The sequence below is a fragment of the Diachasma alloeum genome, unplaced genomic scaffold, assembly GCF_001412515.2.
Source record: "Diachasma alloeum isolate Michigan unplaced genomic scaffold, Dall2.0 Dall_scaffold_00661, whole genome shotgun sequence".
In the NCBI taxonomy this organism is placed as follows: domain Eukaryota; kingdom Metazoa; phylum Arthropoda; class Insecta; order Hymenoptera; family Braconidae; genus Diachasma; species Diachasma alloeum.
The window spans coordinates 390,064-416,605 of NW_021680793.1; the positions used below are offsets into that span (position 1 = coordinate 390,064).

General features: G+C 36.4%; 1 protein-coding gene across 7 annotated transcripts in view; it reads right to left on the reverse strand.

Moving 5' to 3' along the window:
• LOC107044023 (rho guanine nucleotide exchange factor 17) overlaps nucleotides 1-26,542 on the reverse strand; it is a 108,364-nt gene that overhangs the window by 52,052 nt on the left and 29,770 nt on the right. For 6 of the 7 annotated variants that reach the window (XM_015265753.1, XM_015265754.1, XM_029126534.1 and 3 more), the window contains exons 3-5: nucleotides 9,138-9,734; nucleotides 8,046-8,276; nucleotides 6,717-7,257 (exon numbers count right to left, since the gene is read on the reverse strand). In XM_015265753.1, coding sequence (XP_015121239.1) covers nucleotides 6,717-7,257; nucleotides 8,046-8,276; nucleotides 9,138-9,734 — 1,369 coding nt within the window. Of the gene's footprint in view, nucleotides 1-6,716; nucleotides 7,258-8,045; nucleotides 8,277-9,137; nucleotides 9,735-26,542 lie in introns of those variants that run through there. The other variant, XM_015265758.1, reaches the window with a different exon arrangement.

Genomic DNA, 26,542 nt, shown 5'->3' on the forward strand with positions numbered 1-26,542 from the left:
CTTGAAAATATAGGTAGATCCAACAAAAGTTCAATTTTTACAGAAACATATAAAAATCGAATTTTTTCTTAGACCTCCCATAATTTTGTGAAAAACGATCGTAAANAAAATCTCGATGAAACCTTCAAAGTGACATATGATAAATCCCCGTTGGTCAAGTCTAAGGCCTCGATAAATAGTAAAATCTGTCATTTTTGAGGTGTGACATAACGGAAAAAATGGAAACAATCTGCAATAACTCGATGAAAATTTGAGCAAATGACATTTATCACACATCATTTTAAAGGGCGTAAAATGCGACTACTAAGAAGTACCAAAAAATCCATCCAAAGTTAATTTTTCAAGTAAACCATAAAAATTCATTTTTTGCCTAAAACTCTTGTAAGTCAATGAAAAATGGTCGGATTTGGATGAATCAGGTGTCAATTTGAAGCTTATTTAATGAGCTTTCGAATGAGTATACCCTATATATGCTACGTCGGAGAGAAAGCCGATGCAAAAATCAATGGGTAACCCTCGGTTGCGGACACGGATTTTTCTATAGGGGAATCATTCAAAATTTAAAAAATGCTATAGGATGAAATTCTACTTACCACAGACTTTTTCAAATATGATGAATATGATATAATAAACTGTTTCCAGGCATATATAATGGTCCAAAATCTCGTCAATCTTTTCAATATCAATCTATGCTGTTGATCAATCAATTACCCGTCTGATTCAGAACATAATCCAATGAATAAGTGATCATCTTCGATTTCACAATTAACCTTGAATGCTTCTTGAAGGCACCAACTTCAGTTAAATTCCATGAAAACCACTTCACTCTGTTGACAACTTCACCAATATACTAATGAAATCGAAATTCTAATGATCGAAATAAATGGACCAAATGAAATATCAGTAGCTTTGATATTTCCATTTATTTAACTTGAAAATATAGGTAGATCCAACAAAAGTTCAATTTTTACAGAAACATATAAAAATCGAATTTTTTCTTAGACCTCCCATAATTTTGTGAAAAACGATCGTAAATGGACGTTTTACCTCTCAATTGTAAGCTTACCGAATAAGATTCACAACGGGTATGAGATAACCGCTAGTAATAAATCCAAAAGCCTTGAATTCAGGACAAAATGCTAAAAAAATGAGGAATTTCCATTTTGTGACATGCGAAATTCGACACATAATCACCCATAACAATTGATTTATGTCGCGCCGTACAATAAGTCGAGTTTATCGCACGCTGCGCTTCGCGCAGCCTGCTCAAAACTCGTCTTCTGCACGACTTGACATAAAATATTATAGAGCACTCGGTAATAAATTTCGTTTTCAACGAATGTGTAGTTTACAGGCCGAGCCGAAGGCGAGGTCTGTAAACTACACATTCGTTGAAAACGAAATTTGTGCCCTTGTACTCTAATGTACTATAAATGGATGGAATGACAAGAAGGGAGCGTCATTTTAAAGAACTCGTTGAGATCTTCAAAATGGTGCATGATGAAACTTCATTTGTTGTGCCCAAAGGTCCGATAATCGATAAAAACAGCGAATTTTAGGGTGTGACATGACGTTCAAAAGGGAAACAATGTCCAATAACTTCATGAAAATTCAGCCAAATCACATTCAATACATCACAATTTGAAGAATAAACAATGTCCTACCAGATGATCTATCAATATTTTGATTGCTTTGACTCGAAAGAATGGAAAAATCCAGTCAAAGTTGATTTTTCGAATAAACCATAAAAAAATCAATTTCTGCCAAAAACTCTCATGACTCGGTGAAAAATGTTCGGAATTGAACAATTCACCTCTCAATTTCAAAGTAATTTGATAACCTCCACAACCGATATGAGAGTTCAAATAATGATAGAGCCAAAGAGCAATAATTCAGGAGGGAACACTAAAAAAATTGCAAATTTTCAATTTGTGACATGCGAAATTCGGCATATAATCCCCCATAACAATTGATCAAATAGATAGAATGAGAAAAATGAAGCGCCGTTCTAAAGATCTCGTTAAGATCTTCAAAATGGTGTATGTCAAAGCCTCATTAGTCAAGTCCAAAGGTCCGATAATCGATAAAAAGGGCGAATTTTATGGTGTGACATGTAGTTCAAAAGAGAAACAATGCTCAATAACTTCATGAAAATTCAACCAAAATCGTATTCAATACATCACCATTTGAAGGAGGAATAATGCTCTTCCAGGTGATATTGCGATATTTTGTTGATTTGACTCAAAAGAATGGAAAAATCCAGTCAAAGTTGATTTTTTGAGTAAACATGAAAAAATCAATTTTTGCTGAAAAATCCTCATAACTCTGTGAAAAATCGTTGCAGTTGAACGATTCACCTCTCAATTTGAAGGGTATTTAATCACCTTCACACGCAATATAATATTTCAGCTAGTAATTGAGCCAGAGAACTGTAAATCAGGACAAAACATTGGAAAAATAACAAATTTTAAATTTGTGACATGTGAAATTGGACACATAATCATACCCATATCACTATTCATCAAGTGGATAGAATGGGAAAAATGAGGCGCCATTTTAAAGATCTCGTTGAGATATCGATGAAAAGACCGAATTTTAGAGTGTCACATTACGTTCAGAAAAAAAACAATGTTCAATAACTTCATGAAAATTCAACCGAATCGTATCCAACACATCACAATTTGAAGAACGAATGATGCGCTTCAAAATGTTATATCGCTTTTTTTTTATTTGACTTAAAAAGACAGAAAAATCCAGCCGAAGTTGACTTTTCAAGTAAAACACGAAAATACAATTTCTGCCAAAAAGTGTCATAACTTAATGAAAAATAATCAGAATCAAATGATTCACGTGTCAATTTGAAGCTTATTTAATATGCTTTCGAATGGATATAAAATATGTAGGGTCCATCAAACAGGGAAAACGGAATTAGCGTGAAAACCCGCAAAAGAACCTTCGTCACGCTCACGGATTTTTCTATAGGGGATTTCATGAGGAAATTTTTAAAATTTCAATATCTACCATAGTAATAATAGTAATACAATAGTAACAATAGTAATAAAAAATAATGAATTTTTACTAATCACGGAAAGGGTCCATATATCATATGGACGCCGGCCGGTAGGACAAGCTCTCGGACCCATATGTGGCATGAACGCTGCACTTAAGGGGTTAACCTAGGTTTAGTCAAGAGTTAGTTGCAATCATGAACCAATGTGAGTGAGTATCCAACATAATAATATAATAGGCAGGTCTATTATTCAGGTATAATAGACTGATACCTGAATTTACTAGAGGTTTTTGATATAAAAAGCGTATGACGATGTTGTGTAACTTGATAAGCAATGATGCTATTCTACCATCTTTCAACTTGATTGAGAAGGTGTTGAAACAAGTTTTTCAAGCGCTCATTTAATTAATATTGCGAAGGATTCTTTTCGTAATCATGAAAAAACCTTTTTTCTTTCTTCCAAATCGTGGAATCAATATGTTGTAACTCAGTATCGAATGGTGCGATTCCTGTCATATTTTATATAATCAAGAGGCTTTTGCTGCCAATTTCGCATACACACGTCCATGTTCTCGAAGCTCTACGAGCGGCAGTTGGAGGCAATATCACAATCGATCCAGACCGAATAAATTCAATTCAAAAATTTAAGTCCATGTGTAAGGTATATGAGGAATCCAGACTGCCTCAGTGACTGTCGCAGTAACTGCTGCGAAAAAGATCCTGGGAAAGCACGGTAAGAACGAGAAAGGCTGAGTAAATTGCCGTATAAAGAAACCGGAGAGACCAATAAAGCATTTTAAGTACTATTACTATGGACATCTTGCCACTAAATGTAAGAGTGTAAATTGATGTAGGTACTTCAGCTGAATCTTAACCACGGTGAGGTTGTATATGAACTACTCAAGCAGACGGCGCGAGAGTTAAAATCTGACCTAGTCATAATGAGATTATGTGGACATCTTGGCACTCAACCCTGTGTTACTAACGCCAGTAAAAGAGCTGTCATCTGGTCTTATGGGAGCTACCCATTCTAGAGCACCTGCCATAGTCACGAAAATGGTTTTGTGAGAACTTGACCTAATGGAATGTATTAATACAGCTGCTGGATGGGGAACCCAACCGCTCTATTGATGAGTTCCCAAATGTCGTGAATAGACCGACTGAGGATGCGAAGCAACACTTTTTCGTGGCAATAGACGAACTTCAATACCTGGGCAGTCGACTGAGAGAGCATGAAGACCAACAGTCTGGTGCAAGCCCTGTTAGAAATCATATCATATCATTACTGATCAGCGACAATGAACCGACCTCCATGAGAGAAGAGACAAGTGCAATCGTAGATCTTATATTCGGGAGTCGCAACCCTGCAAGGAAGAACTGCTCATGGAAGGTAACCGACATCTACACTGTCAGCAACCATAGTCAGTGCGATACTCTAGGAGGTATCCACCATCGGGCAATCGGCGCAGTGCCTAAGATGGCCAACGCGATTAACTGGAGACATTAACACTGAATTTTTTTAGCTCTGAACAAAGGTGGTAATGATACGGTTTAAAAGTCAGCCAATGCCATCGCCGGCTTTCCCTGAAGTCCAAAAGAAAATTGTCACGGTACTATTCTGATCCCGCGAGTCGTTGCTGCCTACATCTCAGTCATGGAGAGGTTGATTACTACCTATAACAGATACCGTCAGAATATGGGTGCAACCGGGCGTATCTTCATTAATACAAACATGAAAATTCCTCGAAGTGCCCTGCTTGCCACAGGGATGAATAAAAATGTGGAGATGAGAGCACAGGTTTTTCATTTACTCGTGCTTTAGCATTCGCGGTAGTTGAGAGTCTGCACATGGAGGAGAAATTCCGCCTGAGAGCTTAGTAAAAGCTATGCTATCGCCAAAGACAACTTTGTGGCGGGAGCCATGAAGGAGCTCCAACGAGAAAACGCCAGTAAAAGAACGCAAATTAGACGAATAAACTATCGGAACCTCCTACTCACACACATCATTTCAGTGAAGGAGGGGGGCGTACGCAACACAGTTGATCGTTGAGGAAACACAATAGTTAAAGTTTCTTCTCCACAATGTAATGTCAACCGACAGTTCCACGGAGAGTATGGAATAAGAGGAAATAGATCTCACTGCAGTTGAGTTGGTATTGGTGGTAGATCTGAGTCCGATATACCGCACTGGAAGGAGATAATTACCCATTCCCTCCTTCAAGTGGAGATGTATAAATGCACGCTCCCAACAGACAAAAAAACCATACACCATCTAAAACTTTTTCTTTCTATTTTTCAAAGACTTCTTAGACCATATTTGGTTACCCTAAAAGAAACAATTGGAAACTTTAATTTGAACGATTATAAAGCCTTTATTTAGAAGCAAAAGAATCTGGAAAGCGAAAGGAAGCCTAACATGACTCTAACCTCAAATTAACCGTGGTTATTTTGAAGTACAAATCCATGTCAACCCCTATTGAGTTATCACCGAGTAACCATTGATCAAATTCACCGTTCAGCAATAAATCCATTCTTTGAAGGAAAAACATTCAGTCAATATTAAAAATGAATGCGTTTTTCCATCATAAGAATAATAAATTTAAATACAATCCTTTATCCATAGGTTTTTTCCATGTTTTCATTGTGAGTTTCATCGTACAAATTTTGTTGTTGAAAATTACAATTGATTGGGTTATGTCCCGACGATTTTAGATAGAGTGATGGTCATTGAATTATGAAACCCAGGAGAATTCTGCGGCAGCCAATGGAGATAATTTCTATGAATAATTCATCATCTTGATGGATACGGATTTTGAGAACTTTGTATATGTTTTTAAATCATGATAATATCCAAAAATATTCGCGAATTTTGAAGAAAATGATTACCTCTTAAACAATCGTTGCAAAACTCAGTTACTTTCCCGTCAAAATCCTCTATCAAGCAATACCAAATAAAGTCGATAGTGACATCGTAGCTAACGTAAGGTAGAAATTCAGGATATTCATGGATAACTTGACAAATATCGTCAGAGGGAAAAGCGAGCAAACTCTATGAGTTTAGTTTTTGGATAAACAATATGATGAGTTGGAGAAGAGATCTTCCAACTCCAGTTTTCCCATTTCCAATTTTTTATAGAACCTATAAGTGTCAACGCGATTGACATGCAAAATTATAGATGCATGATAATTTGATATGCTTCTATTTCCCATTCGCTACCCTTTGCAAGAGATTGACTTTGAGAATACTTCTAATATTAAATTCCATTGAAAATTTTTAATTCATTGAAAACGTTAAAATCCATTGAAAATCAAATACAAAACATGACTAAAATAAAAATATTTCGCGAAATTAAAAAAAAAAACATCGATTCTAACTAATAGAGGTATTTATCTCCACAGCGATAGACGAAGTCGGAAATTTTATGGAATATTGGAGAAATAACAAAAATGTTGATTATATTATCAAAATGCATCTTGACAATCTAATCAACATTGTTGTTATATCTCCAATATCCCATGAAATTTCAAACTCGATTGATTCTAATATTATTCTCGCCCTCCTGCAAATAGAAATACCTGCTAAAACCCGATATGTCATGAGATCGTGGACAAAACCCTCAATGACCTCATCCTAAACACATGTCTAAACTCAAAAGAAAAAATATGGCAGAGGAGAAGAAGATTTTCGAACGCCTGTTTTACTCACCTTGATTAAAGTCTACTTGGCCGAAGGATGCACTTCTGCAGGGTGCACCAGTTCTGTGAAAAGTAAGCAGTGGTCCTCTTGGTTCCAATCTCGATAAGGCATCTCTCGCCTCGCTCTCATTACCACTGCTACCCCCTGTTAACTCGCCAATGTCACTCACACACTTAGTACTATCTATCAACGAATCACTACACTGTCTGTAATGTGTTGGTTCACTGTGTCTGTCAGTTGATCGTTTAACTTGCTCAATATCACTACTATGCCTATTGACACCACTATCATTACTGGATCTCGACGTACGCCTCGATAATCCATGCTGATTGGAAGGTTGATAATGATGATCGTGATTCGGTGATGATTGTGGTCTATTTCTATTGTCATCTGTCACGTGGTCGTGATGGCACTCATCACCAACACTTTCACTTCGCACAAATTTCTTCGGATTGTCGCCGTCGTTAGTGGGTGTGATGCTCCCTTCACTGTAAGTATAGCTTCGTCCTGACGTCGGGCGAACTTGATCTGATTTAATTAACGCTGACTGCTGAAAATAAATCACAGGGAAAATTTGTAATTTATGCGATTGTTCGTCAATTAGGAAACTATTTTGGTAATTGGGATTTGAAACAACTTTGTTCACAGGAAATTTGCTGAAGTGGGAAAAAAACTCGAAAAGAAGTTAGATAATAGGTCAACCCATATTGAGTTTATTTCATCCGTTTTTTAATTGAGTGGATTACCTCGGAAATGAATTGATGAAGGAGATAACGCTGACATTGACATACTGACAGCCTCTGTAGACGACGTAATTTTCTAGAAAAGAAGTCCTTCGAGGATTGGCCTTAAAGCCATTCATTCAGGAGATGATCCAACCATTAATAGATTATGTCAAAAGAAATCGTATTACCACTCCAAAATTGAAAATTCGCAATCTTCTAGCAATATCGAAATTGCAATAGAAGTAATTAGTTGAAGACACCGTTTTTTTGTTAAAAAATGGAAATCAATGGTTTCATCTGCGTCCACTTTACAGACTGAGGTCTACATCCACTTAGTTCATTCACTTTCGATATTGCGATCAATTAATAACGGAAGGACAAAAAAGCGAACTGATATTTTAACAATTTAGGGATTTCCCCGATTTTTAATGGTTTCATTATTCCCTCTTGCAATTATATTAGAATTCTTCATTCTCTGAGGAACCACCAATGTGAAAGAGACATTCAATCGAATCTATCTCGGTTAATTCGCAATTTGACATGAGAAACTTGAACTTTTTCAATTTTATATTTCTCGATTTTCGGGTATTAAAAGCAAAATTATGGAACCAACTTGATATGCTACACTAGGTGGTGGTGACGACGTGTGTATTCTGGAAGGTCTCCTCGGTGGTGGTACAGGAGCTGGACCCTTTTGCAATTTCTCCGTAAGCTCACGGAGACGCTCGGCTTTTTCGCTGCGGGGGCCAGAAGAGGATTTTTTGCCTCTTCCTCCCGCACCGCCTCCACCGCCGCCGCTCCATCGAAATCTGTGAAGTCGGTCCACTGCTGTTATTGCTGGTTCCTATTCACAATAAAAAAAATAAAAAAGAAGAACACGAACACACAATCATTGAGGATCACCATTGCTCAATGATTTTGGAAGTAGTTTGGATGAATCCGTGAGGACGATGCTTCGATTTTTGACCAATGGATGAATATCTACGACAGAAACCAAAGAGAGCCACGTATTCACTGTGAAAACATGCTCGCCGTACCGCCACGACAAAAATAGTCGATCACTTGGTCTTGACTTAAATATACAGACACATCTAATACGCTGTATAGCTTTCGAAATAGAAAGATACCATTTTACTTTGGTATTTTCCTACTTTTCCAAAAAATGCTCCTCAAAATTTCACACTTTCATTTAATGAAATCGAATTACGTTTTCATCCAATTCGAAAAATAGGGAATAACTGTAAAAACTTTGGAATGAACAAAAATTCTCTAGTCCACGAAAATCTAAACTAAAATGACCGGAATTTTGACATGCCTGAAGTAGCATTTAATGAATAAATTAAAAAATTGAGAATTTGGAATTGGAATGGACGGAAACACTTTTATCACTCAATTTTTAAATTAAATTGTTCCGCTAAAAAACAATTTTGATTACCAGTGACCACTCTTATAATATGAAGAAATGTTAGAAAAAAATGAATTTGTCTCCTCCACCACAAACCTCAATCCATTGAAGTTAACATATCCATACGTTATTCGAAGCATTCAAATGTTGTTTACTATAATGTAATCTTTAAATAGAGCAAAACTACAGAGGAAGAAATGAAGTTACCGAAGAGCAGCACTTGAAAAAAAAGTCCGATTCTCCCAAACTGATTTATTCCATTCATGAATAAAATCGGAAATAAAAAAATTGAAGGATTACCTGTAGCTTGAGTGTATGATGTTTCGTCCACTGAGCAATTTGTCGTGGTACAGAGACAGTGTTGTGAGCAATTGGAGTGAAACTAGAAGGAGCGAGGCCAGCGTTAGCCGTAGTTGTGATAGTGGTACTGTTAGTGGTATGGGTGGAGGATGATGCTGTGGATGATTGTGGCTGAGAGCCGTGGCTCCCCATTTGCAGCCCCCCGCAGTTATTATTAGCATTTGAGTTTGGCGGCAGTCGCGTCGACTCAAACCTAGTGGGAGGTTGAATAGACTGTCGTTCTTCGTCCCCTTCATTTCCACTAATTTTCGTTACATCTGCACCAGTGCTGGCAGTATTGCCCATGCTAAATGTATCACCACCCTTGGATAGTTTAGCACAGGGGGATAGTGGTAAACGCGGCAGAGGAAGTTTCGAACGTGGACCGATGCAGCAACAATCAACTACGGATGATGATAGATTCAAGGATTTTTCTAGGGGGCTTTTGTCCTTGGTATCTAATGGTGTTAAGCATTCTCGGGAGTCACCCTGTCGAACATTCAGGCGAGATTGTTGATCCATTGGATCTTCTTGGGATGTCTCCGGTGGGATACTCTCCTGTAAATGGATTCATCGAGTTAGGAAGTGGATGAAAAAAGTCTGTCCCTCAATCATTGTTTATCAAGTGAGTATCTATTAAATGGCTGGTTTCAGGATAAAATATAAAAAAACCGCTTTTATATCTGAAAAAAAATCCCATTCGGAGAAATTTATTAACGTTTTCTTTACCCTTATTCATTACTGAGATAATTGAATAATTAAGACTGTTTCTTTGTTACAGTCCCTTTTAGCGCTCAGAAAGGAGAATTTTCCAGGAGAGCCGCGCCGCACTTGTTCCGATTTTTTAATTACATTGCAGTAAGGCCTCAGAAAAATTTGAAAAAATTTAACAACTCATTTTGAAGTACACTGAGAAAAAAAATTTCCAATATCTGGAACATATTTTCTTGAGAGAAGTAAATTATTTTCAATGGCTTAAATCTCAGAAAGTGTGCACTTCACGAAACTCGAATAAATTTTCATTCATCACTATCGCTCCGCGTTACGTCATGAATATTTTACATATTACAATATTGGAAGTGCGTAACGAAAAAATCATGAAAACAATTAAGACTAGAGGATTGACGATTCTTCTACGCGATTTAAGGATAATCGGGCGAGCCTGGAGGGTTGGAAAAAAAGCAGCGATTTTTTTCTTTTTTTTACGTATTCTTTAAATGATGGGAAAGGCGTGTGCAAAGTTTCAGACTGCTGGGGAGCATGGTTAATTTATTATGAATTTTTGAAAAAGTAGTCATTTAACCCGTGATCTTATGGAAATCACCAAAAAAACTGGAAAACCCAAGGAAAAAATGCAGCAAGTCATGAAACTTTAGACACATTTAGAACATGTGATCAATGATTTTTTGAGTGAAAAAGATTGTCCCCGAGGAGCATTGTTTATTGATAATAGCGAAAAAAGTACTGAAAAATGAAATTTCTGCGCACGCAGCCCAAAACAAGCAGCAACGTCCCAAGAACCGATTGGGTGGGGTAGCGCGGTCAATTTAAACGTCTCTTGAGAGAGAGAGAGAGAGAGAGAGAGAGAGCGATGAAGCGTTGTGATTTTGGATTTGGAGCTCCCTCGAGCCAGTGGTACCAGCTCCTGTTGAAAAAAAAAACTACCGACGATTTTGCCACTTTTTCGCATGGATTAATATTTTTTCATTTATTTAAAAAAAAACAATCTGAAAACGATTCAATGCGTACAACAGATACAAATAAATTTGATTAGCTCCAAAAATAATTTTTAACCGGAGATACTCCCTAATATTGCCTGAATTTTGAATCCGAATGGGAAAGATTTTTTTGTTCAGCGATTGGTTTTCTGCAGGAAAACAATAGAAACCCCTGCGCCTCACCTCCTACATTTCCTCCTCGCCCGATTATCCNGAAACTTTAGACACATTTAGAACATGTGATCAATGATTTTTTGAGTGAAAAAGATTGTCCCCGNGGGTCATGTGAGTTGAGATGCCTGAGAGAATTAAGCAATTGAAGAAAATTCATNTTTTACGTATTCTTTAAATGATGGGAAAGGCGTGTGCAAAGTTTCAGACTGCTGGGGAGCATGGTTAATTTATTATGAATTTTTGAAAAAGTAGTCATTTAACCCGTGATCTTATGGAAATCACCAAAAAAACTGGAAAACCCAAGGAAAAAATGCAGCAAGTCATGAAACTTTAGACACATTTAGAACATGTGATCAATGATTTTTTGAGTGAAAAAGATTGTCCCCGAGGAGCATTGTTTATTGATAATAGCGAAAAAAGTACTGAAAAATGAAATTTCTGCGCACGCAGCCCAAAACAAGCAGCAACGTCCCAAGAACCGATTGGGTGGGGTAGCGCGGTCAATTTAAACGTCTCTTGAGAGAGAGAGAGAAAGAGAGAGAGAGAGCGATGAAGCGTTGTGATTTTGGATTTGGAGCTCCCTCGAGCCAGTGGTACCAGCTCCTGTTGAAAAAAAAAACTACCGACCATTTTGCCACTTTTTCGCATGGATTAATATTTTTTCATTTATTAAAAAAAAACAATCTGAAAACGATTCAATGCGTACAACAGATACAAATAAATTTGATTAGCTCCAAAAATAATTTTTAATCGGAGATACTCCCTAATATTGCCTGAATTTTGAATCCGAATGGGAAAGATTTTTTTGTTCAGCGATTGGTTTTCTGCAGGAAAACAATAGAAACCCCTGCGCCTCACCTCCTACATTTCCTCCTCGCCCGATTATCCTTAAGTAAGTTCATTTGCGACAAAATCATACTTGAGTACAAGAATATTTTAAAGCATGAGGCCTTTCTCGGGTCATGTGAGTTGAGATGCCTGAGAGAATTAAGCAATTGAAGAAAATTCATTTGTCTCAAGAAAATATGTTTCAGATATTAGGAAATTTTTTTCTCAGTGTATCTAGAAGCCCTATCAATGAAAATTTTCTCCAAGAATATGATCAATAGTTGGATTATCAAATTTTTATTCCGAAACTCCGGGCCGTGTACCGTGTATACGGCGAATTTTCCGAGGGGCTACTCACTCCATAATTGAGTGACACCATGATTTCAAAATGAAGTCGATTTCGGTGATTTCATAATTTCGAATGATTTCATTAATTGAAAATCAGTGATTTCAGATAAATAGTATATTTCAGCACGCGTGGGGCAATTTCGTCTTTCGTTTCAGGCATGAGTGGCATAAATACCTTTATGCCACTCATGCCTGAAACCGGCTGGATTACACACTCGACGCTTCGCGTCTCGTGTCTAATTCAGCCGGTTTCAGGCTTCGTGACATAAAATTTTGTTCAGTACTTGTTGGCAAATTTCGTCCTTAACGTGTGTGGTTACATCACTCGCCTTCGGCTCATGCTGTAAACCCCACACACGTTAAAGACGAAATTGCCCGTTCACAAATCCGTTCACCTCAAATTCGAGAATAGGCCCCCAAAAAATTTAAGTGACGGTATCATAATTTTTCACAGGAGATTTAGGTAAAAATTACAAACTGGAAAAATTCCATGATTTTAGTTAAAAATTACGTGACAGTTTTGCAAAATTGTCTACAACTACATTTCTATCCGGGATTACGGGAAAGTTACGTAATTTTTATTGAATACTTCTCTCCCTGCATTTGTTTTATAATTTTCTCGTGAAAGAGATTCCTCGGTAGTTTAAAACTTTTATTGAACTTTTCCTAGCATTGTATCTACGCAATCCATATTTTCGAATACTATTCTGATCGCCATTTTTTGCGCAATGGAAACCCAGCGGCAACAGCTCCAGCCACTGGAATTTGTTTTTGAGGTCTCATTAATAGAAAAATAGTCATTAGCTGTCAGTCGGTATGAGACTCTAACAATATGAAAATACCCAAAACTTTAGTGCTTTCTACTCTTGTAATTTCTAAAATATGAAGGAATAATCTTCTCAATTGACTATTTCTCGGTCACTTTAAGCACTAACAAGTCCCTGAAATCAATTAATGAAAATACCTCTGACAACGCTTTTTTCAGACTTCATTTTGATATTTTGTAAATCAAATGGTAAAATTATATTTTAAGCACTTTTACTTGGAATTCTCTGTTAATAGCTTTAATTCGCCCGTAATAATCCACCGAATAAATTCTATTGTGAAGCGGTGGAATGTGCTATGTCAAACTTGATATATTTGTTAACTGTACACTTATTTCAGAAGCAACCCGAGTGGAAATTGCTTCAGGCCCACCTGAAGCACGATCAGAACTTGATCAGGTTTTTGTAAGGTTCGACTAATCTGGTGATTTCTGATGAGAACCTGACCAAGTTTTGATCCAGTACATCGGATCCGAAAAACTACAGGCGGGGTCAGATCAAGTTCTGATCAGATAGACATGATCAGATAATGCCTGATGAGAACCTGACCAAGTTTTGATCCAGTACATCGGATCCGAAAAACTACAGGCGGGGTCAGATCAAGTTCTGATCAGATAGACATGATCAGATAATGCCTGATGAGAACCTGACCAAGTTTTGATCCAGTACATCGGATCCGAAAAACTACAGGCGGGGTCAGATCAAGTTCTGATCAGATAGACATGATCAGATAATGCCTGATGAGAACCTGACCAAGTTCTGATCCAACAGATCGGATCAGCCAGCCCTTCTCAAATGTACAGAAGGGAGGGATGATGATGCCGTAAATACGTATTAGAGGAGTATCAAACTTTCACGTAAATGATCTTGAGAAAAAAATTCACCAAATGTCTATTTATTTATTAGTGTTATTGTTATTATCATTATTATTATTCATTAATGAATTAAATAAAAATTTAATTGAACATATTTTATCTCTGAGAATACACACGCACATCCGCGAGATCAGGAATAATCGTAAATTCAACGAATAACCCGATACAAATCATATGGACAATGTACAGTTTACTCAATAGTAATAGCGCGATAGCGTAGTGGTTAGGGCATAGGATTAGTAATCTTAGGGCCCCCGGTTCGATCCCCAGCATCGGTAAGAAAGTAATAAGCTTTTTCAGAGGTAATAACAGTAGATATTCATTAAGAGGGGCGGCCTACGGTGAAAGAATTGAATTATCTTTTGTTTTGGTTTAATTATCATTGATAATTGTTATTGATACTGACAGACAGGTCATCCGGTTTTCATACAGTTGACTTAATCAAGTTCGGATCCATTCGTCCTGATCAAATCCGGATTGGTCAGAGGCGTAACATGCCTGATCAAGACTGGATCCGTCAATTTGATCAATACCTGATCAGTGGTCAGGTCCAACCTGATCCAAACTTGATCAAGACCTGACCGGAATTTCCACTCGGGTAGTGTCATTTTTAGTGGCCCAAAATCGACAAAATCGTCGGGGTTTTCCCCACCAACTTCGTTGTACATCAATGAGAGTGTCTATCAATTCTCGATTATTTCTCAAGAACGGATTGTAGCCACTCAGGATGGGATATTTGAAGTTACAATTTCGAGAACAAATGAAGATCTAGTCTGCAATGTTCAAAGCTAGCGTGCAATATTTAACATAAAATTTCATCCTGCATATCACATGACGCCAAATACTGCATTCTTATTGGCCGTGATCTGTTCTTGGGTAATAATCAACAAAAAAACCTGGTGACATTGCTTAAAAATCGGTGATTATTCGAGATATATTGATTTACCTCGTTTTCTACGTCATTCACCATGTTTGACGGAGAAAGAAACGTTCTATAGAAAGGAATTCTCCCTTTATCCAAATAATTATCATAAGCCTGTAGGGAATGGGAACGTTTATTTATTTGTCGATCATAAAAATCTGTCATGAAAGAGTCGGAAAAATTAAAGTTACTTATATAACGCTAGGAATCAAAAATTGATCAACTCTTTTTGAGATAATTAATGGTATGACGATGAATCACGCAAAAGAATGCGAAAGAAGTCAATGAAATTATTGATCAATATTGAATAAAATCTGAAACTTCGATGAATTATTTCATTTCAGATTTATCCATACGAACAAGGAAACAACACAAATCACTCACATTATCGTAGGTGAATGCATAAATTTTCAGGCTGAAAAATGATTCCTGACGGTGTGTGCTCCTGCCAACGTGAGATTTTTCAATTAAATCTGTATATACGTGCACTAAGGCGCGTCATTGCAGGATTGAAATTTAATCTATGCTACTCAACTCCTGCACATAGTTGCTTTCACTCTGAGTTTATTATCTTAGGACTAAGAGTAATGTGTGTCTGATTGGAAGCCGACTGTCAAACGCAAAATGTCACTTGGGTGATCTCATTGTTCGAGGTTTCGAAATCCGGGACATTCCGGTGTTAATCAGAATGGAATCATTTGCATGAAACACTATATTATACCTGTGAATGAGACGTGATAAAAAGAGGAAGAGTCTGAGGCTGGTCGTATCACGTTGATTTAATATGTTGTAATACAATTCTTTGAAGTAATTCAAGTCTTATACGAGGGAGGGAATTCATCTGAAGATGATTGTGATATTCTTCTGAAAATTGTCTCAGACATAATGTTATCCAAATTGAACGGTTGGTAAATTTTTGGAATTTTAATAATGATTGTGTTTCGCGTTTTTATGTCGATATTAACGGTGAAACCATCTGAGGAATTTTTAAGAAATATGACAAATTAAGTGGGTAACTGCATCTTCATTATTTTGGATCTGGGCATTCTGACAATCGTCTATTCCACTAAAACAAGCACACTGATAGACAGATGCATTTATTCCGAACGAGATTTGTTAACTATTAACGAATGGTAGAGTTGAATATGACCAAATGAGTATTCGTTAATAGTTAACGAATGCTTCATTTGAAAAGTGAAACAAAGCTCCTCAAATGTGCATTTGTTAACTATTAATGATGAACATTTGGTGAGACCGAATAGACTCTCGTCTCCCACCAAATCCATTCGTTAATAATAACTATTTAATCCTTTCTATCAGTGCATGAAAAGGGTGGGATGTCTTTTCAATTAGGCGACATGTCAACTACGACATTTTAACTGAAATTTTTAACTACAACATATCTACTAGTTTTTGTGAAATTCCTATATTTTTAGGAATGAGCCGAAATTTTTCCAATTTTCATTTTTTTTATTCTTTGGTTTTCAACAAACAGCGTAATACAGCTCAATTTAACCACTGAACTAATATAATATATAATTAATATCATACAAAGATTCAATTTCTTTTTATATTAACAATTACTAGAGATCAACAATTTAGTATTAATAGTTTTTTAAAGGTTTTTCCATGCTTTAATATTTTGTTTGAATTGTTGACGTTTTGAGAGATTTAGGGAATCCAGTCTTTTCAACTAGGTGACATTTCAACTACGACGTTTCAACTGCGACATTTCAATTAACCACAATAATTAATAATAATTTCATCCGTTTGGCGTGTATTTAAATCTGAGCAGTGGAAATGTCGTAGTTGAAATGTCGCCTAGTTGAAAAGACATGGATGCATGAAATGCATCGAAAGTTTAATCAATAGATTAATATTTCAACAGAAGTCCACAATCGTTTCAGTAGAGGAAGATATGATCCGTGCTGGAGACTAGATAGAAGTTGTTGTTTCGAATTGAATATCAAAAGTCGAGTAATAAACTGAAAAGAATGCGTGGAATAAGTGAGTGGTATCTCTCATTATCTAACCAGCCATTTGACGAATCGAACACGTAACGGTATTTTTGACCATCAGAAACTGTATGTATTGAATTCAGTAACCCGAACCACAATTGGAAACCTTTTATTGCCACACAACTGCCACTGGGACAAACTGTAATTCCAATAATTGTTTCCGTGTTCGAACCGAGTCATTAATCCTGTAGTTTGAAAAATGCGATAATTTATAAAGCCAGGAGTGATCCTGTTCTAAAATGGACATAGACATCAATCTCCATATCTCGAAAATGTATGCGCACGATTCCTTCTTGGCTGTTTTCAACTTCGATTCGATATCCCGCATTGAAATATGACGTCGCAGATGCTCATTGACTATTTCAAATTTCCATGAGAAATGCGTCACTGTCGTTAACTCGTCAGCAGGCACGCTCTTTTTAGTATCTCACGCGCACTGTAGGAAAACTACAGTAAAAAAACTGTTAAAAAAATAGAAAATTTTGAAGCAGACCTGTACTTTTGTGATACTTCATATTGTTATATAGGACTAATTCATCATCATCAACCAGAACAAAATTTTCATGAACTTTCATCAGACATTAATCACAGATTCTTGATTAATAATTGATTCTTTCATATAAATCAGGATTACCGGAAGAATATGGTGAAGTCAGGGTAGAATACTAAATTGAGGAATACAAAATTTGTTTCCCTAACTTGAAAAGTCATCAAACAATTTAGATAGAATCCTATTTTAGTTTTTGGTTTTCCTGGATCAAAAGGTTTTTCAATTTCGATTTGAATAAACAATGCCAAAAATGAATAAAATACAAGTGGTCAGATTTTAAAAGCACTTTCATTTCGCAAGAGAATGGTATTTATAATATAAATAATCTCCTCTATCATGAAGGAATAAATTTAAGTTGATGATGAATTAAGCCTCTATCAACAGTAAAAAATAGTGAAAACCGATATTAGAAACTAAATGTGGATAAGAAAGCAAATGTAGACGAAGATGCAGATATGCCCTCTCGCCAGAGGAAACATCGTCTACATTTTTTTGCATTGGTGGTCAAAATAGATCAAGAAACACGTTCATTCATATGTTACCCTATATATATTCATTTATTGCAAAACAAACGGGAATAAATAAATTTATACAATAGCATTCCAAGAATGGCAAGGATGTTATTGTTCTATGAAAAAATAGTGCATAAAATCACCGGTACACTGAGAGAAATATCGTCATAATATCACAAAACTAATTTCTTGCGCCAAATATCTCATCTCCTGAAGATAAATTTCCTGGGATAAGAATTCCGGATAATGTGTCAGACAATGTCAGATTTCAGTGAAGTATTCATGACTTGAACATGAATATTTTATAATAAAGTGAGAATTTTTTGCCACAAGAAATCGGTTTTTTCGTGTCAGAAGATGAGAAAATGACTGAATAGTATATTACGCAACAAGTGCGTAATGGGTTTTTTGGCTCGTGGGAAGTTGTAAAACGAGCCTTCGGCTCGTTTTAGAATCCCATGAGTCAAAAAACACCATTACGCACGAGTTTCGTATACTATTTTATGTCATAGGGCCCAGAATCCGCGATTCTACCGAGCGAAGCGAGGTTAGAATCGCGTGATTCTGGGCACCTATGACAAAATATTAAAAATTTCGATTTAGTAAATCATGAATCAGAGACTTTTATATATTGAATGAATAGAGAGATTACGAAGAAATTGGAGTGGATGGAATCTTTTAAGCTGCTAAATATCTTGTTATGCGGCTTTCGGTGGAAAAATAATAATTTTAGGGAGAAATTTCCTGTAATTCCTAGTTATTACAATTATACAAAAACAGGAGTCCATCAATTTATTCATCCCTTAAATTCAGTGTAATGAGGAGATACTTTTTGATGCTTTCTTTAATTGAGAAACTGTAGCCAATGGTATACCGTAGTCAGCAATAAAAATGATATATCCTTACCAGAACGATGTTTAGCTTCTCCATTTGATGAGATCGTAAAAACTGAATGAAAAACTCATCAGAGAAACAGAAAAAAAGCAATTGTCATCTACAAAACAACAAAAGTCCATCACCAAACCATAAACCCCGCGCGTTCAGTCTCGTTCTTGAAAACAAAATCGGATGAAATCTATGCGGGAACTCCCATAAAGGATTTCAAATAATCACCCAATTTGTTTTCAGACTCTCTCTTTTCATTTTTAGTTGCTAAAGCATTTGAAGTAAATGGTGGTGAATCTAAAGTAAAATGGAGTAAGCGTAAATTCCTCGCGGAAAAAGGTCGTATGCCCTTTTTTCTCAGGCGGCGAGAAATTCTTTGGGGAAATTCTAGTGCTGATACTGAAAAAAATTCTAGTGGGGTTAAGGTAAAATTTCTCGGGATTTCTGTGAAAATTTCATATAAGAACGGGAAAAATTGACGTGCTAATCAATCAAATTTCCAGTGCCGGCATTGGAATTTCTCCCTAACCATCACTTTGCCTCCTTTTTCCCGTGCCAACATTAGAATTTTCCTAGAGAATTTTGCTCCGCGTAATAAGAATCGTTCATTTATGATGAACAAAAAATGGAGTACATAAGATATCTCACTTTTCAATGATAAATTCAGACTGGCGAAGTTTTTGAAATTATTAATGAAATTCATCGTCATCGAGTCGTGGTTTTGGGATACCCGAAATTCCGTGGAGAGGAAGTAGAGTGGCCACCCTATTCACCAGATTTGAATTCCTGTGATTATTTCCTTGGGGTTATATCAAAGATCATTGTTACGCGAGCATGCCAAAAACAATGGAACAATTGATGAACAACATTAGGAAGACTTCACGATATTCCAAAGGAAACTTTGTAACGAGTACTACATGGTTTCAGAAAGCGTTTGGATTACTGCTCCAACTCTGATGGCTCTCACTTTAACAATATCTACTATTGATCGCAGAATTTACACGACAATTTTTGAAATCAAATATTTTTGTTGGATAAACTAGATGTTTAGATAATAAATCTACACTGAAATGAAAATGATAACTTTTTACTCTATCGGAAATTGTTTCCCTTCTCTTGATCCACGCTTGCAGTAAAAATAATCATCAAGCAGTTCTCACTCGTCACCATGGGACACCCTGCATAATCAAATGAAACATTTTATATTATAACTTCCTCAGAGCGTTTTTGCTGGGAATTCTTTTGGATATAAATTTAGCACGAAACCCTCTGAAGGCGCAACAGTATATTTTCCCTCTCGAATAAAAGAACTGGGTGAGATATCTTTTTTCTTGAATTGTTGAATCACAAATTATTGTGAACAAATTGAGTTCCCTGCTACGGTTGGAGTAAGGGTGACAGGTCTCCAGCACACGTTTCATAAACGAAAAGCATCAAGGTTATTTTTGATGATTCAGAAAATGAGTTTAGTTTTCGCTAATTCCCATAGGACACTCTGTATAGGTAACTATTAATCAGGAAATTTCCTTACATCCTGAAATTATAAAAATTGAATGTCAATTATATTGTGCATAAAAAGGTAAACTTATGCTTTCACATATAACATACAATTTTTGTTTGTTATGAATGACGACCGTTTTTATGAATTGAAAATATTTAAGAAGACACATCATTTCCACTGATCTGATTCTCAACTTGAGTAATTGCTCCTTTTAATCAATTCCTAAGAACTCTTCTGATTTTATAAATCAATGATTTCATCAATCCTTTTTTATAGTGATGTCAATAATGCATTCTTTTCTGGAAATTTTTTATAGAGTGAATTTGGCTGTCTGTAATTTGAAGATTCTATTTCTTATATTTACAGAATACAATTTTCCGATTAACCGTGACCAGCAAAAGACTTTGAGAACTGAATACTTCAAGAATGAAGTCACGTGCTGGATATATTATGCAACACGTAGAGGTGTTTATAACTATGCTAAGTTTAGCTTTATAGCAAACTCCTCGAGCTTATTCAGTTCCGTAATTCTAAAAATCTCCGACTTCCGGTTAGAAGGTCATCACCACGCATTTATTAGTCATTCTACTAATGCTCTGTTCCTCGTGCATTGAGAATGTGGAAGATATATTGATTTCATAATGTTGTTTCTGCTTCATTTAGAATGAAGAAAAGCGACGTCATTGCTTCTGCAGATTTTCTCTACTGGTACAGAGCGTTTTTCTCAATATCCCGTGTGAAAATTCAAGCGGAGATGCGGCTGAAACTCCGCTCACGCGCTCGAACCGACCGCCCAGCCCTGGCGTGACTGTATAGCAAGCGGGGATTGAGCGGAGAAATTTCTACACGGGATACTATCAAAAATTGTCCACTGAAATTTCCGTTAAGAGTCTTAGAAATTTTCAACAACTAACCTTCTCACTGAATTTTCAAGGAATAAAAGTGTCCGTGAAGCGCTTACGAGCTTGCAGCCCGAGCCGAAGACTCGTACGCACTTCCGTAATGAGCCTTCGGCTTGGCCTGCAAACTCATAACTGCCAGAAAGGTTTTTCCGCCATTGCGGGCGCAAAGCGCACATTTTCCTCCTAAATACTTCGCGGGAGGGAAATCTGACTTTGCGCTTACGCCGTGACGGAAAATAACGTCCTGACCATAGGAGGTAAAATAAAAGGCCCTTACCCATGTGCTTACTACCCTCGCTTTCAGCCCTTAGTAATTCTGCACGTGGATACGACTCCTTTATTTTCTCTCTCTAGGTAGGGAATATACTATTTCGGCTTAATGATGAAATAGTATATTTCGATACGAGTGCGGAAAAGAGTTTTTTAGCTCGTGGGAGGTTTATAGCACGAGCCGAAGGCGAGTGATATAATCCCACGAGCCAAAAAACACTTTTCCCACGAGTATCGAATGATATTTTTCATCACAATGTGTGGAAAAGGGACGTTTTAGGCACGCGAAGCGAAAGTTAGTGTCCAAAATACCGTTCGCATGATTCTGATTGAGTATGAATTATATTCAATTATAGTACATCATCGCTCCAAGAGTCCAAGAGATTTAGTCTATAAAAACGATTAAAATTTTGTTACATTACTACTGTTGACTGAATAAAATTATGTTGATCATTCGAATTATAATTTTTCCAACAAGAATATCAGCGTCAGTTGTCTGATGGCAGAATTGTCGACAGTATGGGATGAGAGTTTGCAATAATTAACTAAAATGGATTAATTCCTTTTTTCAATTATTCACATTGACATAAAATTATAGGTTGAAACGCTCTGACAGTCTATCCTACAGAATAATAATAATTTATGTAGCAATTTAAGCCAGCTTTTCAAATAAGCTTTGATCGATAACATTAATTTTCACTAGAAGATTCTCGTAAAGTTATGAATTTATTCAAGTAATATACAAACAAACAGAAAAACATTGAGAAGATTTTTATCTATTCCATTTCGACAAAGACGTTGATTTTTATTCTGCAATCTGACTATATTCTGAGTTACGGGTTAAGATGCGCCCGATCAATATATTGTTATATTTGGAACATTCCACGCTATTTCGATCAAGAAAAAATGCGTTTTTTTTTCCTGTGATAATTTGACATATTGCAAGGGGCCGGTAGAGATATCATTTTCTGGAAAAAAAATGAAAAAAAAATTTTTTTTGAAATTTTTATGGCTAGTCAAAATTTTGGCATACTGAAAAACACTTTTTTTTTAGACCTCGTAACTCAGCAAATATGCATTTTATGGAAAAAATGTAAAAGGTCTTTTTCGTTGGGAAAGGATGAATTTCTATCTAGAAAAAAAAACGGTAGGAAAAAGTCAATGTTTATAAATTTTTTTAACAACAAATTTATTTATTTATAAAAAAAAAATATGCTGACATGGAGCTAAAAATCTGAAAAAAATATATGATGTAGCACATGTCTTCCTGAGTTTTATGCATTTTTTTTGGCGAGGTACCACTCAATAGTTCATGAGCTATGATTTTTTTTATGAACAAAGTCCCATTTTTCTTGAATACCATTGACGTGGTAAATTTGGAAATTCATCGAATACACTGTTTATGGGAAGAGTAGAAGAATAGTTGTCTGTTGGGAAGAGGTGAATTATTATACACAATCAATTTGAGTGAAAAAATAACAATTATTATTTAATTTTTATTATAAACTAATTATTTTTGGAAAAAAAATTATGATGTCTTAATGCAAAAATTTGAGAAAAAATCAGGTTACAGAGAATAATCAGTCACACAAGGATGGAATATTTCATTCAATTTCTATTGTACACTTCTAAATAATTAAATAGTTCATGAAATAGCTAAGGGTGCTGTTCATCGTCGTGCTCTCTTGTTGTTCCTTCTGCCGGGATGCTGAAATTTGATTTCAAAATATAATTGACTCCTGTATGACACTTACTTCTCTACACAATGATCTTCATAGTCCTGATGTAATGAATAAAGTCTACATCTAATTTTGTGGGAATTGGGAATTGGAACAAAAGAATGGAACTTCCGTGTTCCAGAGATAGTGATTGCATTTTTGAAGCGTGATTCCAAGGCAGGTTCCTCTGCCATGTGCTCTTCATTGGTGCAGTAAATTATGTTTATACCATTTATTGACTTTACAGCGAAATCGTACAAGTGTCTACAAGTAGTAATTTGCCCAATCTGGACGCTGTAGACTTGCACGAGTCGCTGCTCTTTTGATAGTGCCGCCAAGTCCATCACACGGAGACTTTCCGTGGGATGTTGCAAAAAAATGCCGCTCGGCAGCAATGCCAAAATCTTCTAAATGATACGATAGATCGATAAAGTTCTTTTTATTTTTGTATTGAGCACTGGCACCGCCGGAAAAGTAAGTAATTTTCGTCATTTTTGAGTGTTTCTGCTTCAAATCTGCAATCACTTTCTTGTGAAACAAGTTTACGGCTACGGTGTCATGATTGAGGGATTCAGATATGATAACAAAACTGTCATGCTTCAGTCCTGTACTGTCTCGATGATAAACAATGGTTGGATGTAACGTGGTCTGATCCTTTGTCCAATGATAACCCTGAACAGCATCTTACAATATAAAAGAATAATTCTCCGCGAAATCATTGAGAATAACAAATTCTCCCTCTTTCAAATTATCCTTGCACTGGTTCAAGAATGTGTGCTGGTTTTTCGCAATGAAATCATGATTTCTAAGGATTGCTAAGTCGTAACATAAATTGAATACGAAAGTATCTCTGTCTTCTACCATTGTCACTAATTCTGATCGGTCAGTTGCGGTCCAATGCATAAAAGTGACTGAGTCGATTGAATTGAGATCGCATAGCTCATCGAGACAATCATACACATTAGCTTCTGTTGGACATTTTGAACATTCTCCGAGAAAGCAATTACGAGTTGCTGTATCACACATCATAAAACGAAGGACCTCCGAATAATGTTTTGGGAATGAGCAACAATTTTCTTTATCTAATAATTCATACGCTTTAAGAGCCACTGATTTGAGGATGACATTTTGATGTATCTTGCAAACACAGACTGAATCAGTTCCATTGTAATCAGCCAGCACATATTCTTTTGGACGAAATTCCGCGAATTTAGAAAAACCAATGTCCATAAGCGGAAAATCTTCCTTGAATTTAGCGAAAATTTCCTTCAAATTACCTAGAATTAAACGTTTCTGGACTTGTTCGCGATGATTGCCTATTTTTATTGATAGGAAATCTTTTTTCCCCGGTAGCATGCGACTAATTTCGTCATTTCGATAGAAATTCTGAATAACGTCTTTGATAGTGATACTCACCGAAGATCTACGTGTCCGTTTTGGAACTTGAGCACCAAGCCCATCCTTCTGATGAAGTTCAACAGCTCGATGTGCGACGTGATACGTAACGTTGATTTTCTCCTCCGGCATCGTGGCTGTCTGGAGTTTGGTCTTCATCTCTCCCACAAAAGGGTCATCATCATCTTTCAAATTTTTGCATTGCATACCCCGATAAAGAGCCTTAGAAGCAGCAGCCCAAATGTCGAATTTCCTTGTACGTTGAGTCCAGTCTTTGGGCATGTTGGGATGTCCTCTGAGATCCAACGCTTCGTTCACGAGACGAAGGATACCTTCTTGTTTTGTTTCCTCAAACTCTGAATCGGAATGACCGGAATCACTGCACCGTGTCACTGGTTCCAATTCATCAAAAATTTCATCGTCTGATTCCGTTTGTAACAGCTTATCACAATTGGCAACGGGATTACTACTTTTTGCTCGCTTCCTCTTCAAACCGCTGTGACAGCTATGACAAATATACTCGCCATCCCCAATTTCGTTCGAAAATTGCGCTCGGAATTCACAATTCACGGCAAATGTCCTATTAGATATTCTCAAATGGCCACTCTTAGACAACGGATTACAACAATACCTGTTAGGCATGATAACTAAGGCTGTGATACTCTAATAGAGTGAAACTCGTCACGACTTCTCGATTACGAATGAAATCTCAAAGAGGAACCTATCGCTATCTATTCATTTCGAAACCAACCGTGATTCTTCATGATTGGTTAATGATGCTGTTGACGTTCTTAGGATCGGCCAATGAGGAACATTTCAAGAGTTCCTCATTGGTAGGTATGGAAAAAATCATAATTCCTGTAAATTTTGACGGATGGAGGGGATTATCGGGAAGACCCCCCGGGACTTCGGTCCTTCTTGGTAGATCCATGACCACCCCCTTCACTCAATTCTTGTCATTCTCATTACTCCCTTCTGTGAATCACACCTGTAGGGCCAGTCCCTTTTCAATAGAAGTGTTCTAAAAATTCCTCATTACGCTCCGACCACTAAACACACTTTGAGTTCAGTTCTCTAGAAATTAGCAATGGAAAACAAGCTCGATGGAATTAATGGAAAATTGCCTATGGTCTGGGAGAGTGACTTTCCTAGAAGGGAGAAACACCTAATGGCGAGTGCACCTCAGTCAGTCAATGAACAATTTAATAATTATTTAGAAATGTACAATAGAAATTGAATGAAATATCTCATGCTTGTGTGACTGATTATTCTCGGTAACCTGATTTTTTCTCAAATTTTTGCATTAAGACATCATTTTTTTTCCAAAAATAATTAGTTTATAATAAAAATTGAATAATAATTGTTATTTTCTCACTCAAATTGATTGTGTATAATAATTCACCTCTTCCCAACAGACAACTATTCTTCTACTCTTCCCATAAACAGTGTATTCGATGAATTTCCAAATTTACCACGTCAATGGTATTCAAGAAAAATGGGACTTTGTTCATAAAAAAAATCATAGCTCATGAACTATTGAGTGGTATCTCCCCAATTGCATAAAACTCAGGAAGACATGTGCTACATCATATATTTTTTTCAGATTTTTAGCTCCATGTCAGCATATTTTTTTTTATAAACAAATAAATTTGTTGTTAAAAAAATTCATAAACATTGACTTTTTCCTACCGTTTATTTTTCTAGATAGAAATTCATCCTTTCCCAACGAAAAAGACCTGTTTGGTGAATGACTAAATTTAGGGTGGATGTGGGATGAAAATGTGGAGGGAGTTGTTGGGAAAATTATTGATGAGCCGGATTTAAAAACCACACTTTATTTTGTGGGATCGAACCACTTAGTCAAAACTATTTACACTCTTTGGTTTTCAATAGTTGAATGTCTAATTAAATTGATGATTGTCTTTC